Source organism: Equus przewalskii, unplaced genomic scaffold (genome assembly GCF_037783145.1).
Source record: "Equus przewalskii isolate Varuska unplaced genomic scaffold, EquPr2 ChrUn-13, whole genome shotgun sequence".
Taxonomy (NCBI): domain Eukaryota; kingdom Metazoa; phylum Chordata; class Mammalia; order Perissodactyla; family Equidae; genus Equus; species Equus przewalskii.
Genome location: NW_027228750.1, coordinates 3,023,141 through 3,041,697, shown reverse-complemented (window position 1 = coordinate 3,041,697; position 18,557 = coordinate 3,023,141). Strand labels below are relative to the sequence as shown.

At 44.1% G+C, this 18,557-nt stretch overlaps 1 protein-coding gene across 1 annotated transcript in view; it reads left to right on the top strand.

The window, feature by feature from the left end:
- Positions 1 to 17,897, top strand: part of PTGFRN (prostaglandin F2 receptor inhibitor) — a 72,670-nt gene extending 54,773 nt beyond the window's left edge. Inside the window, exons 6-9 of the mRNA XM_070607871.1 lie at positions 1,079 to 1,498; positions 8,194 to 8,301; positions 12,571 to 12,876; positions 14,392 to 17,897. Coding sequence (XP_070463972.1) covers positions 1,079 to 1,498; positions 8,194 to 8,301; positions 12,571 to 12,876; positions 14,392 to 14,558 — 1,001 coding nt within the window. The 3' untranslated portion in view covers positions 14,559 to 17,897. The remainder of the gene's footprint in view (positions 1 to 1,078; positions 1,499 to 8,193; positions 8,302 to 12,570; positions 12,877 to 14,391) is intronic.
- The last annotated feature ends 660 nt before the right edge of the window (positions 17,898 to 18,557 follow it).

Below are 18,557 nucleotides of genomic sequence, written 5' to 3'. Positions count from 1 at the left end.
GCCCAATGTAAACATTTTATTTTACAGCCCGCCCTGATGGCCTAGAGGTTAAAGTTTGGCACTCACCGTTGTGGCAGCCCAGGTTCGTTTCCTGGTCACGGAACCACACCACCTGTCTGTCAGTTGTTGTGCTGTGGCAGTGGCTCACATAGACGAACTAGAGGGACTTAGAACTAGAATATGCAACCGTACACTGGGGCTTTGGGGAGGGAAAAAAACACAGGATGTTAGCTCAGGGTAAATCTTTCCCTGCAAAAAAAATTAAAATAAAAACAAACTACATTAAAAAAATTTATTTTATGATTGGATGGATAGGCTCTTAATCATCTTACTAAAGGATAAAAGATGTGTTTAATTCATTTATTCATCCATTCAACAAATATTTAAGTATCTTCAAAGTACCTGACATTGAGCTATGAGAATATAGATGAATTCTACTGTGTATGTGCTTAGGGATTATTTTTTTGATAGAGAAGTGGGAAGTCACACACTTAAACCTAAAGTCAGTGTAGCCATGCACACTTGCTCAAAATGGCAAAACAGCATCTCTGTGGAAATGACTAGATCCACAAGTGTGTATGCTCCAGTCATTTTAGAGATAATCTGTTCTGTAATGTTGCCATCATATGATTAAATGGAGAGAACCCATTTCTCCCTTGCTCTGCTTTTCCGAGCAGGCTGGTTAAGCTAAGGGTGCTTTCCTTGTACCCAGCAGAACCTCAAAGGAGGAGAGGCAAATGGCATCGGCTAGAGCCATGTCTTCCCCAGTTCGCTAAGAGAGAACTCTCCATCACATCCTTGGAGGCACCAGTAGTTTCCCAAATTCTCACCCATCAATTCCCTCTTCCCTCACCCCCATGAAATCACTTCGGACTGCTCTGTCTCAGCCAGTCTGGTGGTTTTCAGCCTGCTTACAGATACGCCTGATTTTCTCTCTCAGTTTCTAGATTTTCTTAAATGCTATTGTGTTTTGTGTGGCAATTTGCAAATTCCTATTTCCTTGACATTGTGCTTTCAGATGCATATTCATTTTAACTAATCCTGTTGGAAATCACTTCTTTCTGGTACTTCATTCCAGATTCCGTGCTTGTGGTGAAGGCGAGGCAGCCAAAGCCTTTCTTTGCTGCAGGAAATACATTTGAGATGACTTGCAAAGTATCTTCCAAGAATATCAAGTCGCCACGCTACTCTGTTCTCATCACCGCTGAGAAGCCTGTTGGGGACCTCTCCAGTCCCAATGAAACCAAGTATATCATCTCCCTGGACCAGGATTCTGTGGTGAAACTGGAGAATTGGACAGATGCATCACGGGTGGATGGTGTTGTGTTAGAGAAAGTGCAGGAGGATGAATTTCGCTATCGAATGTACCAGACTCAGGTCTCGGATGCAGGGCTGTACCGCTGCGTGGTGACAGCCTGGTCTCCTGTCAGAGGCAGCCTGTGGCGGGAAGCAGCAACTAGTCTCTCCAATCCTATTGAGATAGACTTCCAAACCTCAGGTGAGCAGGGCCCCTGTTGAATCATAGATTGAACTAGAAGAGACGCTATAGGGTTTTGATCCAATGACAACATTTTTTTTAAACAACTTTATTAAGATATAATTCACATGCCATACCGTTCACCCATTTAAAGTGTATAATTCAGTGGCTTTCAGTATATTCACAGAGGTGGTGCAACCATCACAATTAATTGTAGAACATTTTCATTACACCTCAAAGAAATCCCACACCCCTTAGCTGACACCTTTCAGTTCCCACTCCCCAACCTCTTATCCCCCAGCAAACACTAATCTACTTTCTGTCTGTATAAACTTGCCTGTGTGGGACGTTTCACATTAATGGAGTGTAGTATGTGGGCTCTGAGTCTGCCTTCTCTCACTTTAACATAATGTTTTCAGAGCCCATCCGTGTTGTAGCATGTATCCGTATTTTATTCATTTTTAGGACTGAATAATATTCCATTGTGTGGATATACCACATTTTCTTTACTCATTCATCAGCTAATAGCCATTGGTGTTTCCAGTTCTTGACTATTATGAATAATGCTGCTGTGAACATTTGTGTACAAATTTTTGTGTGCACATTGTACCATCAATCATTTCGACCCTCTTTTTTTTTAATGGATAAACCGAATCTCAGCTATTTCAAATCCTTTAGAGAACGTGGCAGAATATAAATAAAGAGAGGAGAGAACCGAGCCTCCATAGGGTTTAAATGAGTTGCTGAAAGTGGAAGACTCAGAGCAAAGACCCTAGTCTTATCCAGGCCTGTGGCTTTCCCTCTTAGAGGTCCCTAGGACTGAAGGTTGTGGGCAGCATTTTTGGCCCAACTTATCCAAGCGTATTTCCATATAGAGGCTGAGTGTCCCAGTCTTAAGGCCTCACCTTTCTTTTTGGATTTCCTATCAATTGGTCAAGTTGCCGGAGCTGCGCTGGTGTTGATGAATATGTCTGTCAACCTGGTTTCTTAAGAATACTTATTAATGGTGTTCATCTATGGGTAGGTTAATTAAAACAAGGGCATTTTTATCTCTATTTTGAATTGATTTTATCTTTGGTAAGTGAAATATTTTTATGCTATAAAGTGGAAAGGTCCACTTTTTTTAATGGCATAGATACATATTCTCAAATAGAAATATTCCTTATTCATCTGCATAATTCATTAAGCGCCTCTGACAAACTTGTCTGTGTATGTGTTTCAGCAGGTGGATGATATAAAAGTTTTTGATCCCTGGTCTTACTTAGAATATGAAGGTGAAGGATCATCATTTATGAGTTTAAGACTGAAAGTTTTTCCCTAAGACTTCCCTGGGTTCCAATTAGAAATTTCTGAATGTGTAAATTCATACTCACCTATAAAAATTCAGGTATTAATTGAGTCACTGCAATGAATGCAAGATATTTGTTGAATTAAATTATTACCATTTATGTTAAAGGTAAACTAGACTGTAATAAAGTTTGTTTTCTGTTGATGTTATCTTGTATTATTATAACCTCTTATAATTTAGAGTCAAATAGTCTTCTGACTTCTTTTAATCTCTTAACCTTTAGATTAATAAAGAGTAAATATTGATACAAACCCTTAAATTTGGAAAAAGCAGAGAAATCACAGGCCTCTTTTATTGTGTATCTGTTTTTTAGTAATAGTTTTATTGAGATACAATTAATCTATCATAAAACTCACCTGTTTGTCAATCAGTGGATGAATGGATAAACAAAATGTGGTATGTCTTGTACAATGGAATATTATTCTGCCATAAAAAGGAATAAAGTACTGATACGTGCTATAATATGGAGGGATCTTGTTGACTAGTAGAGTTTTTCATAGACTCTGGCTACAAGTTCCTTAACAGATATATGATTTGAAAATATCTTCTCCCACTCTGTAGTCTTTTCGCTTTCTTAATGGTGAGCCTTGAAGCACCCAAGTTTTTAGTTTTCATAATTATGATTTTAATTTACCTATTTTGTTTGTTTCTTATGTTCTCGGTGTCATATCTAAGAAACCATTGCTAATTCAAAGTTACGAAGATTTATGCCTATGTTTTCTTCTAAGATTTTTATGGTTTTAGCTCTTATATTTAGGGCTGTGATCCATTTTGAGTTAATTTTTGCATGTGGTATGAGGAAGGAATTCACTTTTATTCTTTTGCATGTGAATACCCAGCTGTCCTAACACTGTTTATTGAAAAGTCTGTTCTTTCCCTGACTTGACTTGGCACGCTTGTCAAAAATAATTTAACTATAAATTCTGGACTCTCAGTTCTATTCCATTCGTCCATATGTCTATTCCTATACCAGTACCACGTTGTTTGATTACTGTAGTTTTGTAGTAAGTTTTGAAATCAAGAAGTGTGAGTCTTCCAACTTTGTTCTTTTTCAAGATTGTTTTGGCTATCCTGGGTCCCTTGTATTTCCATATGAATTTTAGGATCAACCCATTAAGTTTTGCTCAAAAAGACAGCTGGGACTTATAGGGTTTGTGTCGAATCTGTAGATCAATTTGGAGAGTATTCCCATTTAACAATATCATCTTTCAATCCGTGAACATGGGATGTATTTGGGTCATCTTTAATTTCTGTCATTGATGTTTTAAAGTTTTCAGCCTACAAATCTTTAATGAACTTCTTTCATTAAATTTATTCTAAGTATTTTATTCTTTTTGATGCTATTATGAGTGGAATTGCTTTCTTAATTTCTTTTTCAGTTTGTTTATTGCAAGTGTATAGAAACATAACTGACTTTTATATTGATCTTGTATCCTACAACTTTGATGAATTTGTTTATTTGTTCTAACAATTATTTTGTTGATTCCTTAGGATTTTTAAAATACAAGATCATATCGTCTGCAAATAAAGATAGTTTTACTTCTTCCTTTCTAGAATGAATACCTTCTTTTTCTTCTTCTTGCCTAATTGCCCTGGCTCGAACCTCCAGTACAATGTTGAATAGAAGTAGCACAAATGGGCGTCCTTGTCTTGGTTCTTATCTTAGGGGAAAAGTGTTCATTCTTTCACCATTAAGTATCATGGTAGCTGTAGGTTTTTATAGATGCCCTTTATTGAGTTGAGGAAGTTTCCCTGCCTTCCTAGTTTATTGAGAGTTTTTAACATAAAGACATGTTGGGTGTTGTCAGATGCTTTTACTGTGTTTGTTGAAATGGGATGATTATGTGGTTTTTGCCCTTTATTTGTGTATCTGTTTTGCTGTCTGTTAGAGTTGATTTCATCTTGTTTTACATTTGTTTTTTATTATAGTTTCTTTAAAACTGTTATAAGGAAGACAGGGGAGCCATAAAATCTTTTGTATGTATTTCTGGGTAAGGAATGGATGTTGAATCTGTTTCTCGGTTCTTTATATCTCAGCACAACAGATAAAATCACTGTAGCTTCCAGGTTGAATAGACTGCGTGAGGTTTTTATTTATTTAATCCATGGAGCTGTCATGGCCAGTTTATAGTTTAATTAAGAGAAGCTTCCATCAAATTCAGCACCCAGCATAATGCTGTAGCCCTAAATAGCTCCTAGCAAATATTGACTTGAAACTGAAGAGCCTTGACTTCCTAAAAATCAGCAGCACACAGACACATATAACAAAGAGGCCCTTCCTGGTGTCCACCTTTCTGTCCCCTGCTTTCAAGGCACTTGCCTCTTGGTTTGAGGACTGTGTTGCCCAAGGGGTCCTCCTCAGTCATGAATTTTACTGACTTAAAGTGTCAGGGGGGAAAATATGGTTTAAATGTGATGGTGAAAGGTTTTAGCCTTTTAAAAGAAGAATAATAAAGTTTTTCTCCCTAACAAATTTGAAAATAGAATAAAGTAGAATGAAGAGAAGCAAATCACCCAAAATCCTACCAGAGACTGTTAATTTGTGGTGTTTGTCTTCCTAGAATTTTTCCCTTGAATGTTTTCTTCATGACTTTGAGGTCAGGATGTATATACAACTATATGACCCGCTTCCACCCACTTTAACGTTGAAAGATAAGCATTTTCCGCATTATAACAAATTCTAGATAAATACCAACTTTAATGACTGCACGTACTAGAATTTGCTGAACCATTACCCTATTGATGGACATGCAGATGGTCTGTGATTTTTTGCTTTCACAAAAATACTGCTGTTAACAGCCCTTTTTTAGGAGCTGGAGTTGGAATGTGGTTTGCATCAATGTTTGCATTTAAAAGCTAAGTGGTCCACGTGCTCTCTGCAGACTGGAATTGGAGGACATCTAGTGACTCTGGTTATTCTATTAAATTCTCCGTGTGGTAGTCTGTCATCTATGAAGTTAACCAGACAAATTCCCTCACAAAAACAGCATTACCACAGAAATTGACCATAATAAAAATATTTCTAAGCCAGGGATAATGACCCACATTAACATTGAGTTGTTGATTTCATTAGAAGGAAATCCACTTCTGTGAATAGTTCACAATGAAGGCCTTTTCCCCTGTCCTTGTCTGCATGGTGAGCTGTAGCACAAATGCTGTGTTATTCCCACAGCCATAGCCACTAGGGAAAATGAGAACTGTTAACTTGTGACCTAGAAGGTGTTTTGGGTTTTCTTTGCAAATATAAAGAAAAGAAAGTGAAAATTGTCCAAATTAGGTAAGTCTGTCTTTGCTGTTTCAAATTAAGTAAATAGAAACCTAAATCCCCTATGAGAATTTCAAGGATTTCTTTATGTTTTATCATTTTGTGTTCCCTTAGAAGGGGCCTGGATACTTAAGAAAGCCCCATAGTGTAGCTCTGTTTCTTACTGTGAAATTTCCAGCTGGAGAAAACAAATGGGATCCCCATTGCTTACCGTGGTTTCTACTAACCAGTACTCACAGATGGTTGGATGGGGCATAAAGTCCCCCCACTCAGTAGCACCGAGCCAACTCAGAGCAACTGGCTTAATCCTTTCCCACCTTGCTGCCGTAAGCAGAGCAGATCCAGGTGGAGAGGACCTGAGGGAACTGTGGCTGACAGCTGAGTTAATTGAAGGAAGCAATGCCCCGAAATAGCCGGTTTCCTTGTCCTCTTTGCTTTCATCCTTGCTGTCCTGGGCCTGCCATTCTGTTATGCTCTCTGTCCCCTAGAGTTAACTACCCTTCTGCCGCTCTCGGGCTAGTCTGAACTCTCAGCAGAACCCACCGGGGGCTGCCTGACCTCCTGTGTTTCCATGTCTACCCCCTTCAGCTTTTCTCCTAGCTAAACTCAGATTACTCATGTCCTGGGGTTAGGAAAGCAATTTGATGAATTTGCCTTACTACTCATGTTGAAATGAAAACACAGCCTTTTCAACTTTTTGCCTCATTGGTTTGCATGAGCTTTTACTCTCTTTCTCACAGTCATTTCTTTTGGAGGTTAAAAAAACCCCTACTTTTTTTCCTTTCTGATAATCCGATTAAGAAGGTAGTAACACCTGTATTCTTCGCTTCTGAGTTTCAGAATCAGTGGCAGGGCTGTCTCTCTTTTCTTCTCAGGAAACCTGAGGGAAATCCCATAGCATTGGTATTCTGGAAACTTCCTTAGGTTTGCCTGTTCCTGGATGTTAGGAGTTGGGATAAGGTAAATATTGGGCTCTTATGATCAGATTGACATAAAAGCTATGTAATCCTCTCACCTAAAATTGAGCCATAAAGAGGTTAAAATAAAGAAAAGAACGCAGCCTTTAGCCCCTCTCGCTGCCTAAGGAGTGGGTAGGAGCCACAGATTCCTTCCATGCAAGACATACTTCTTAAAAAAAATAAGTTACTTATTTATACCTAGTATTCAAATAGCGCAATAATAATTATGCCTACAGTCAAAGGCATCCAGCTGACTGACTCTATGGTAAATGTTATTAAATTCTAGCACTAAATTCTCGTTATGTGTTCAGTCTTTATACTTCATATTTTGTTGCTCATATGTAAGCTTATTATCTTACGTCTCAAGAACTTACAGGGAGCACCTCTGCCTTGCAGTGAGTACATGGTACTGTGAGGAGTTAGCGTGGTTTGGGTAGAAACATCTTCTGGCCTTTGGAAGAAGGAAAGGGGTCTTTTATAAAAGTAGATTGGATATCAAGGGAGTGTTGTCAGGAAAGTGTGCAAGACAACGCCAGTCCAGGTAGTTTTTTTAAAGGAACATCCATGCTGCCTCAGCTTCCCCTGGCAAATTGGAACCATGTCTTCAGTGCTCTCACCATGCTTTATAGAAATGTTGTCATTGCTGGCATGTCTGTCTCCTGACTGGATTTCAACCTCTTCACAGCAGGGCCCCTGTCCCCAGCCCCCTGCAGTGAGGCCCCTCACTCCATTGGACCAAAAGTGGTCCCTGATTCTGTCCTGATCCCTCTCATCTCCAAGCTCCGCTGGCCTGGAAGTGAACCATGCGGAACCAGAAACAACCCAGGCTGTACCAGGGTGGGAAATGGGGGTGGCCTTCAGATGAGACTGTGGTGGTCATCAGAGAAGAGGTAAAGAAAAAGCCAGAAGCGAAAGTACTTCTTTAGGAAGAGTTCTATTTGGGTTGTAATCTTGAGATGAGGCTTATTTGGATGTGCCTATAGCACGTGTCTCTGAATAGAAGAAAAGCAGCCTTAGAGCACCTTCTATTTTGTGAGTTTCCAGCCATGTTCCAAGGAGCATGTTTAAATGCCCATTAGAGCACCAAAATGGAATTTAAACAAGGTGTGAAAGAGAATAACGAGGTGGCATGACTTTCTTCCAGGTCCTATATTTAATGCCTCTGTGCATTCGGACACACCATCGGTCATCCGGGGAGATCTGATCAAACTGTTTTGTATCATCACTGTTGAAGGAGCAGCACTGGATCCAGGTACTTCTCTCCATCTTTCTCCTTCCCCGTGTTGCTTTCTGTAAATGTTTCTTATATTAGCCCCGCTATGTTACACGGATGTGGAGGTCAGGCATTGGATTGTCTGTTTATTCCCAAACTACCTAACTTAGTATTTTGTACTCAGTAGGTGTTTATTAAATGCTTGTTGATGGGTGCATCTATCTGTTAGATAATTTGGAAACACATCCAGACATTTGAATCTGAGTTGTCAAGGTGATCAGTGGGCCACTTCGGGCTGATTCAAGCAGGTTTAAAACCCACTGGCAGATCCAGCTCATTCACTTTTTGTCTTTCGTTTATTCATTCAGATATTTATTGAGCTTCTTCCATGTACAGGTGCTCTTCTAGATGCTGAGAATAGAGGAGTGAATGAAATGCTCCACGTCTGTCCTCATGGAGCTTGCAAGCTGGTTAGGGAGACAGACAAGAAGGAGATCACCATATAGTATAATCGCACATAGCGATGAACGCTTTGAAGAAATACAGAGCAAATGAGTAGCAAGTGATCAGGGGGTGTTATTGTAGTGTAAATTCTTAGGAAATCTTTGTAAACTTTTTCTTTGCAGAAAATATTAGCATTGCCGATAGACGCCATCAGTCTTACACCTTTGCTGCTGGGCCCCCTTAGTGACCAGTTGATGTCCCCCTCTCGCTCTTAGACCCTCACAGTTTGAAAGAACATTAAATGCACTTAGGTGTCTCTGTTGCTAAGCAGGTCTGTACCGATGTCTACCTTCTCCTAAAGAGCCCATGGAGAATCTGACTCCCTGTCTGGGTGCTGCCCTTCTCTCTGCAGATTTTGACCTCGGCCATGTTTGTACCACTCACCCCAACGCAAGCAGAGCCATGGCCTCTCACAGGCCAGTTTTGCACCTTGAAAAGGCCAAATGATTGTACAGGGTTTACAAAGTTCTGTGCAGAGACCACTGGCCGTGTGGCCTTGGGCTGAAACTGGAAGCAGGTTTCTATTCCATGTTAAAGGGCAGGTTATAAGCAGAGTGAGGGTGCCCCGTAGTGAAACGAGTGTGAACACCATGAGCAGAGCACTGGGCAGAGCTGGCTGGAGGAGCAGAGGCCTGGATGGCTGCCGCCGGAGGTCTGGCTCCCGCAGGACCTCCAGTTGAAGGTTCAGGTGCTGACCAGTCCAGGTTGGCAAGTATTTTCTGTAAAGGAACCAGGTAGGAATTATTTTTGGCTCTGTGAGCCAGATGGTCTCTGCAGCCACTGCCCTCCTCCGCTGTTGCGGTGCAAAAGCAGCCGAAGAGAATCATGTAAACAAGTGGGCACAGCTGTGCTCCAGGGAAACTATTTACAAATACAGAAGGTGAGCTGCTTTGGTCTACAGGCTATCGTTTGCTGACCCCTGGATTAGTTGATCGCTTCCAAAATGGACTCTCTTAGGGAACCTGAACGTGGTTGAACTGTAGAGGTAGGAAAAAGGAGAACAGTTTGTGGAAGATGTAAGAAAAGGAAAAGAAATGCACCCAAACCAACAAAGTGGTTAGCTCTGTTCACAGGGTGAGGAGGAAGGAACCCAGCTCTTGAATGAGCCGCGGCGACCATGCCTGAGGCGCAGAGGACGGAGGTCACACAGTAGGCTTCAGAAGGGAAAATGAAGGTAATGGTAGAAGAGATTTGCCAGGGAAAGGGGAGAGAAAGCCTTTCCAAAAGTTGAAGTAGTGCAATGCCATTTTTACCCTTAAAGCTCATTTATGGATATGTACAAAAATAAATCATTTAAATGCTCTTTCTCAGTAAATTAATGGGTCACCAGTTGTGCCCTTAGTATAAAAGTCTTTTCCTCCAGCGCAATTGCAAAAGCTATAGGTGGCTGTTATCTTGCAGATCACAGTTTCCCAGAACTTTGCACTCTTGGACTGTGTGGGTGGAAGATTCTGAATAATTAAACACAAGCTGTAATTTAGTTTTTCCTCACACATCCTATGGGCTCTGGAGGAATTCTCTTTTGGAAAGGACATGTTGCCTGAGTGGGCTGAGTGCCAAGGCCCTCCTGTAGGAGGAGGGATGGGGCAGACCATGACCCTTCAGAAGTGGTGTCTTAGGTCTGGTTCCCTAGAAGCAAAGCCTGAGACGAGCGTGCGAGTAATTAATTGAGGATGTGCTCTCAGGAGAAAACTATGAGGGAATCGAGATAGAAAGAAGCCATGCAGAAATGTGAATTCAAAACAATTCAAACTCCCCATGGGGAGCTCTGGAGCGTGGGTTGTACCACAGAGTGTGGCCTCCTTGAGGTAAGGGACTAGGCTTTTACACCTCCCCTTTAGTCAGTCATTGTCCACAGGCTAAATGGCTGGGGAGTGAGGGTGTTTCTTAAGTTCTAGGAGGCCTTTCCAGGAGGTGGCTTCTGTCAGTTCAGGCCAGCTCTGGAGGAGGGTACAGGTGTGAGAGCTTTAGCAGCCAACACCTGCAGCAGCTGGGGGCCCAGCGCACCAGCAGGTCTGGGCAGGGCACCAAGAGCCCCTGCTGCAGGCAGTAATGCCCTTCCTGCTCGCAGCTGCTGTTTGTAGAGCACATGTGTGTTGAACTGTGGAAATAAGAAGGTTCATGGCAGCCAACTTTTATTGAGCACGTACTGCATTCCAAGTGCTGTTCTAAGCGTTTTATATAAAGATAACTTATTTACCCAGGGGTGCTATTGTAATTTCCTTTTACAGATGAGGAAACGAAGTCACCATGAACTTAGTGACTCACCCAGGTCACATGGCTAACAAGTGCTGGTGCAGGGATTCCAGCTCGGGTCGCCTGGCCCTGCAGCCTGGCCACCACGCCAGAAGGCATGGCGCGACTGGCGTTAGAGTCTGGGCACAAGTAACGGGGCACAGTTTTGACTTTCTTCCTTCAATCACCACCCAGCACCTGCAGATGACAATAGCACTGAGCTGGAATTGTCACTAAATACATGAGTGTGCTCCGGCCCACTCTGGCAGCCCGTGAGGGTGTGAGGATGGCTACGGCGCTCCCTCGGCCCACCGGGGGTTAGTCTTGGCGAGTGGTGACCTACGTGCTGGGAATAATCAAATTTTATGCTCAAGTGCCACCGTGGGTTGATGGGGAGAAAAAGAAGATATTTTGAGCATCAGAGTAGAGAGCTGTCATCCTGTAGGTAGAGTTGAGATTTGCCTGTGGCCCTTAACGTGAGTTGAAAAAGAATTATCATTTGGATGATTCTGTAGAAATTCTTGCTTTTAGTTTTGCTTACATTCTTTTTTAATATATAAGCATCTGAATATAATTTATTTGCCTAATAATGTGCTTTCAGAGGTTATTAGTATATTTTTGCTGAATGGATTAGTTCCTTTTTGTTTAACAGAAATTGTGTTAACATTTATCCAGAAAGCCTTGTCAAGTGAATTTAAGATAAAACAGTGTCTGTGGTCTCCGGTCCCTTCTCTCCTGCTGGGTAGATCTCAGACCTGACACAGCTGCTCTCGGTTGGTAACAGTCAAGGAAGAAGTCAAGGGCTTATGATGTGGGCTCTGTTTCCACATTCTATGAGAATTGTGCCACTTGTGCCAAAGTCCTCTTTCTCTTCTGCCCGTATTAATTTATTTGAGGCTGTTAGAACCTTAATTTTGCAGAGTACTTTACGATTTAGCACCATGACTCTCTGGGACTGTTAAACTGTTCAATTTTCTCAGCTTGACACTTTTTTCCTCTTGTTTTGAACGTAAGCACTTCTGCAGGGGAGGAAAAAACGCAGCGAACAATAAGATCTAAACTGTTTACAATTCTAAATTGTGTACAATTCACTCTGTGTACATTTTTTTCCTTATGACTTTAGTGCCCTTCCAGTCTCGGGTTCTTCTACCTGAAATGTCAAAGGACCCTGCTTTCTTTGAGAGGGAGGGCATGCGAGGTCACCACGTCCCAGCTTTTTGTCTCGTGTTCTCTGTAGGAGACAGTGTTGGGGTCTGACGTTGCTTCCTAGGCTCCTTAGGTTGGGTGGTGGCAGGGATGTGGTTAAGATGTTGAACTCTGGAGCTAGACTCCCTGGGTTAAGCCGCATGCTCTGGTACCACCTGGCTGTGTGACCTTGAACAAGGTATTTCGTCCTGCCATAGAGTAGGGAGTGTGACAGTCCCTTTATCACAGGGCTGTTGTGAGGATTCAGTGAGACCTGGGGTGTGTGGAGCAGTGCTGGCCCATAGTCAGGTTACACACATCTTAGCTGTGCGTGGTATTTCTGCCCATTGCACTGACCCCAGCATTTTGGCTTGGTGACCATAGATGACATGGCCTTTGATGTATCCTGGTTTGCGGTACACTCCTTTGGCCTCGACAAGGCTCCCGTCCTCCTGTCTTCCCTGGATCGGAAGGGGATTGTGAACACGGCCCGGAGGGACTGGAAGAGCGACCTCAGCCTGGAGCGTGTGAGCGTGCTGGAATTCTTGCTGCAGGTGCACGGCTCCGAGGACCAGGACTTTGGCAACTACTACTGCTCCGTGACTCCGTGGGTGAAGTCACCAACAGGTTCCTGGCAGAAGGAGGCAGAGATCCACTCCAAACCCATCTTTATAACTGTGAAGATGGATGGTGAGAATGACACGCAAATAATTCTCAGTGTTTGGGGAATGTCTTCTCTCTGTGCTCTGCCGTGGCTAACAGAATCCAGTTTTCCACCATTTGAGGAATGTGCCACAATGTGCCTGCTTTCTCTCTAGACCTGGCCAGAGCTTGTACCCAAAAGGAGCACAAATCACCCTTGTCATTTCTCAGCTTTGGTATCATGTGCTGGAGGCACCTTTGGGAAATTAGTTTTAAGACCCACTGGAAAGATTTTTGATGCCTCGTCTCTTCTGTAAATTCTATACAAAGCTGCTTTACTGTGTTCCGGGGTTGGCATGGGTCTGCCAGGCAGAGGCAGAGAGCAGTGTGGAGTGTGAGCTTAGGTGTGCAGGCGAGGCTGTGGGTGGGGCCCTGCGCCTCCTGCCCTCCTATTATAGGTTTTCATTTTGGAAAAGGGAGGCTCCTCCCGGTGTCACTACCATGGAGAAGGGTTCTTCACAGAACCCCAAGATGGAAGGGGGAGCTCCCAGCCTCGTTGGCCCACACTGACCACTGTGGTCGACCTAACTGTGTGGTCAGACGGCCCCCCTTTCACCCCTGCTCCCTGAGCATCCAGAGTGAGGGCACTTGTTCTTTGGTTAACAAGAAACATGTCTTCTCTGCAAAAAAGCTTCAGAGTAAACGTTAGTTGCAAAAACTCCGTGGAGAGAATTACAGTTCAGCTCTGAGCAGTAGCGGGAGCCTTTGAGTGTCTTTCCCTCGTGACATGTCAGGTTGGGGTAGACTGGAATTGCAACCTCAGCTCTTCCACAGCTGACAGCCTTTCTGATCCTTCGTTTCCTGTCCTGCAAAATGGGATAATAATCTCTCCCAGCGCTGTTGTGAAAATTAAGCCATATTAAATGTCAGGCACCTACCAGGGTGCCAGCGTCCCCCCAAGGAGTGTTGGTACTCATGGGGCCAGGAACATGGAATTGAGGGGTGTGGGATCCAAACAGTGTTTGTGCATTCCTGACACTTAGCCATTTATACCATTTTTGCATCTTAGAAATTCCTTGCTTAAAGTAACTCCGTATGAAAACGCAGATTTACCAAACAAGTGAGGGAGTGATTATTCACTTTGCTAGATAATTTACTATAGTGTTACTTAAAATAGCTCCCCTAGTACATTTCAGCTATTTGACGCATAGAATTGATTTATGCACAGTTTTTTTAAGGATGCGTCTGCTGCTGAATGTGTGGTGCCCTTATACTGACTTTTAAAAATCAATCTCCTGCCAAAACCCTAAAAAGCAAATTGACATTCAGAGACATCGAATGAAATCTTTTTTTGTTTCCTCTTCCCCAAGAACTGGGTGGGGATATATTTGCTCATATTTTTGGACAGATACGGCTGAGTGCTCCTGTCTCTGGGGCTGTGCAGGGTGCTGGATGCAGGACAAATGGGATCCAGTCCCTCGGCCGACCCTGATCTGGTGGGGAGGGGAGGCGGGTCTTCCCTCCCATGGCTCATGCGGCTTCCCTTTGATCTCTCCCCCTCAGTGCTGAATGCCTTCAAGTACCCGCTGCTGATCGGCGTCGGCCTGTCCACTGTCATCGGGCTCCTGTCCTGCCTCATCGGGTACTGCAGCTCCCACTGGTGTTGTAAGAAGGAGGTCCAGGAGACGAGGCGCGAGCGCCGCCGGCTCATGTCCATGGAGATGGACTAGGTTGGGGCCCAGGGAAAGCAGCGACAAAGGGACGGTCTAGGAGCAATTTGGGCAAGAAGAGGACAGTGATATTTTAACGTGAAGTGCGTCACACTAAAAACCAGTCCTCTCTAATCTCAGGTGGGATTTGGCGCTCTCTCTTTTCTGCATGTCAAGTTCCGAGCGCGGACACGTTTACCAGCACACAGCCCTTCCTCCCACGGCACTTTCTGATAGAACAATCGAGTGTGTGTTTTTCCAACTGCGGCTTTTTCATGGTTAACCTTTGTCTAATTTTTTTCTCCTGGTTTATAGCTCTCCGACACGCGTGTGTGTCTCTCTTTCATTTCGAGGGGTTGCGGTGAGGAAGGGGCAATGGCATTCAGAGTTCTTTGTCTCAGGCGAGGACGGAACCGCCCGCTTGAGAGCCGGCTTGGCTTCTGTGTTGGAGGCATGACCCTCTACCCTGGCTTAGCGACAACACGGACCTGTGCCAAAGGCTAATTTGTGGCTTTTTACTACCCTACCCCACCCCCTATTTTCAGGGGTTTAGACTACATTTGAAATCTAAACTTGGCAGTAGTTAAGTTCTTATGGAGCCCAGATCATTGCTTTGTTTCTTGCTTCTCTGCCCCATTTCCATTTCTTTGCATTTGCTTTATGTAAGAGTGCTGAAATGGCGGCCCTGGAGTCTAGAGTTTGGCTCTCCACCGAGCACCTTATCTTGCCACCTTAGCCTTAAGAATGAGTATGAAGAAAAAAACACAGTCACCTCTGTCCAGGGCAGTAAGAAGGCCTGCAAGGAAGAGGAGGTTGGGGACAAGGAAAGGAACAGACACTCACTCCAAAGGTTCTGAGGCCGCTGTGCCTCAGAGGGCCCCAGGGAGAGCAGACGAGGGATCCTCAGTGTTAGATTTCTGCAGCTCATGCCAGGAGGGTCAGTGGTGCCAGGGGGGTGTCAGACGGAAGAAGCCACCTCCATTCCCCTCTCCTGCCCTTTGCAGGAGGCAAGGGTCTTGACCACCAAGGGACTGCCATGGGGACCCACAGATAACCCACGTCCTTCACGGACTGCTTGAGCTCCTTACCATGAAGGCGAATTGCTGCTTGCAAGACTGACTGATTTCACGGAATCAGAAATTGCCTGGAAGAACCACACATTTTCTCTGACCTTTTCAGTCCTTCAAGTCTTTCTGAGCTCCCAGGCAGGGGGTGAGTGAGAAAGGGTATACTTTGTGGTGTGTTTGCTTTCCTGTTAGGAATGCAAAGGAAACCCAGTGGTTTATTGCCAAGTAAAGAGTCTACAAAGCAGATCCAAGAGCAGTAGGTCTTGCCCAGTGGCACATCCCGGGAGTAGGACAGTGGACCAACCCGGATCTTCCGCTCCCTGGAGGGTCTCGCCCCCTGCACGGCACTGGCCTTTCGGAAGCATCGCAGTGGGGTTTTCTGAGGCTCGCTGGTGACTCATGCCCTCCATTGCAATCCTCTGTGCTTTTATCCTGGCTCTGAAGGACCTAACACTGCTCTGTCTTCCAAAGGGGAAAAAAGATTCGTTTGTTTTGAGCAATAAAGTAATACAAAATGATGGCCATTCATGTGCGGCTCTTTGTCACAATGGGCCGGATGAGCTGTACTCCTCCTGGCTCACCATCCTCCCCTCCGCTTCCCTCACTCTGCTGCCCATGTTCCTTCTGCATTTGTCACTGAGTCGCCCCCAGGAGGCAGATTTCCACCAAGTTTCCCCTTTTTGTTCTACTCACTGAGGTGACTACTCATGTGATAGAAATTCTAGATTCTGCACTTGTGGTAGCAGCACAGATGAATCCCAGGCCTGGGGTCGTGGCGGGAAGACCGGCTGCAGTATATCCCACCAGAGCATGAGTGACTGGAGGAAGAGGAGGAGGCCTTGATAGCACTAGATTTGGGTATTTTCTACATGTCGTTTCCTAACTGCTATTTCAGAGGAGGCGGGTCACAGGTGACTGTACAAATGGGCATGAAAGAGAGAACATGTATGAACAGGTGTTGTGTCAGTAACAGCCAGTGTCCTCTGAGCCCTTGCAGTATCACACTTACTAAAAGAAGACTCAGGACTGTTGTAGCACAGGCCCTTCTTGGTAGGAGGAAAGGGTACTTAGCCTTGGATGTGACCAGGTAGGCCAGGTGTATGTAGAACCACGGATGGGTCACATCAGACTCTCAGTAGTGGTAAAGGTGACGTATGCTCACACAGTGTACCTTTTCCTTTCAAACTGCTGTTACAGTTCAAGGCTGGAATTGTTAAGGCATTGACCCCAACCCCACCTCTGTCCATTGGGCTGGCCAAAGTCGCCTGGGGGCTGGTACGAAGCAGGGAGAAACCCAAGGGTGTTGTACCAAGGACCTTGTTCCTTCCAGGGACAAAAACTTGCCTGGAATGTGTGTCCTTTTAAAAGTGAGAGATGCTCTCTTGTTGTACCAAACAGGGCTCCCCACAGTTGCTCCTCTGGAAGAGGGTCCTGCCAGGAGCACTGGTGTGAATGGAAGAAGGACCTAGCCACGATTCACACAGATGAAACTGCACTTCTTAACAAAAAGAAACTTGATAAAAAGTTTGGGTTTTTTCCTAATCCTAAAAATACCCCCAGAAAGAGCCTAAGCTATGTTCAGATAGAAGCCTCGAAATTACTTTAAATTGTTTACTTTATAATGTTTACATACACTTTCACTTTTTAAAAAGAAAAAGAAAAAATGCAAACTGACTTTTTAACAGCTTTGAAGATTTTTCATGGGATGGTGGAACTCTGACTCACCAACTGGATTTAAATCCTCATTTAGAAATGTATTTATTTGTGTGTTTCCCCTCCCATCCACCTGGCTTTCCCTAAGATCCTGGTAAAGGAGGCCCCTCCTGCCCAGACCCTTGTCTCTTTCCCCAGAGGCTCTTGCTTCTTGCTTTGCAGACTGCCTGCAGCCATGATTTTGTCACTGACATCTGTGAGCCAAAGACTGAGCCTTTTTGGCAGGAATAATAAGCAATACTACACAACTTGCTACTTTCAGAAAACTTTTTTTAGCTTCACCGATGACAACAGAGGAAGAAGGGACCTGGGATTCCGGTAAGTTCTTCTCCACTGTTTGACCAAATTCTCAGTGATGAATATTGTGTGCAGATCACTAGGAGAAAAAAGTTGACTGACTTTCTTTTTTAGCGTGGCACATAAGGATCTGCCGAATTTTACGTAGACAAAGAAAGGGTCTTGTGTATTTTTGTCCATATCCAATGTTATATGAACTAATTGTATTGTTTTATACTGTGACCACAAATATTATGCAACGCACCATTTGTTTTTTATTTCATTAAAGGAAGTTTAATTTAAATTGAAGTTGTGTGAGGAACTTGGTGTTGGCCTCTGTCTTTCATCCTCTGCATGAGGGATCGTGGCTGAATTCCAGTTGCAACTTTAACACTTTAACCCCGTCTGGTCTCTTTGAATCCTATGAAAGCATTGTAGATTTTCACTAAAGATAAAAGAAGAAACGGATTTCACGGGATCCGTATTGAGATTCCCACCAAGCGGAAAGGTGAGGGCTGGGGGCCTGTTGCTTACAGAAGGTCGCTTGGTCTTTCGGTGAATTCTCATGACCTTACAGGTCTCCTGTCAGGAAAGAGAAGTTAGATGTTGTTCCTCTCTGCAGATGAGGAAACAAACACCAGAGTTCTGTGACCATATCGTGACTGGAACAGAACGGCTTTTCTGACTCATGACCCGCTCTGGAGCCAAACCAGTCCAGAAGGTGCTAGCACCTGTAATGTCAAAACAATGTTCTTCCCCAGGCCACTGGGTTCAGGAGCCTGGACAGGAGGGAGCGCCGGGAGCCCTGACGCCCTGCTGGCCCCTGGAGCAGCCGCCCGGCCTTGGCTGACCTGCCCCACAGATGCTGCTCTGGGCCTTATTTGTGTCCAGGGACCACCTTGTGTAGTGAGGTCATCAGGAGCTGGGTCTGTGTCCTGGTACTAAACTTGCCCAGGGAACGATG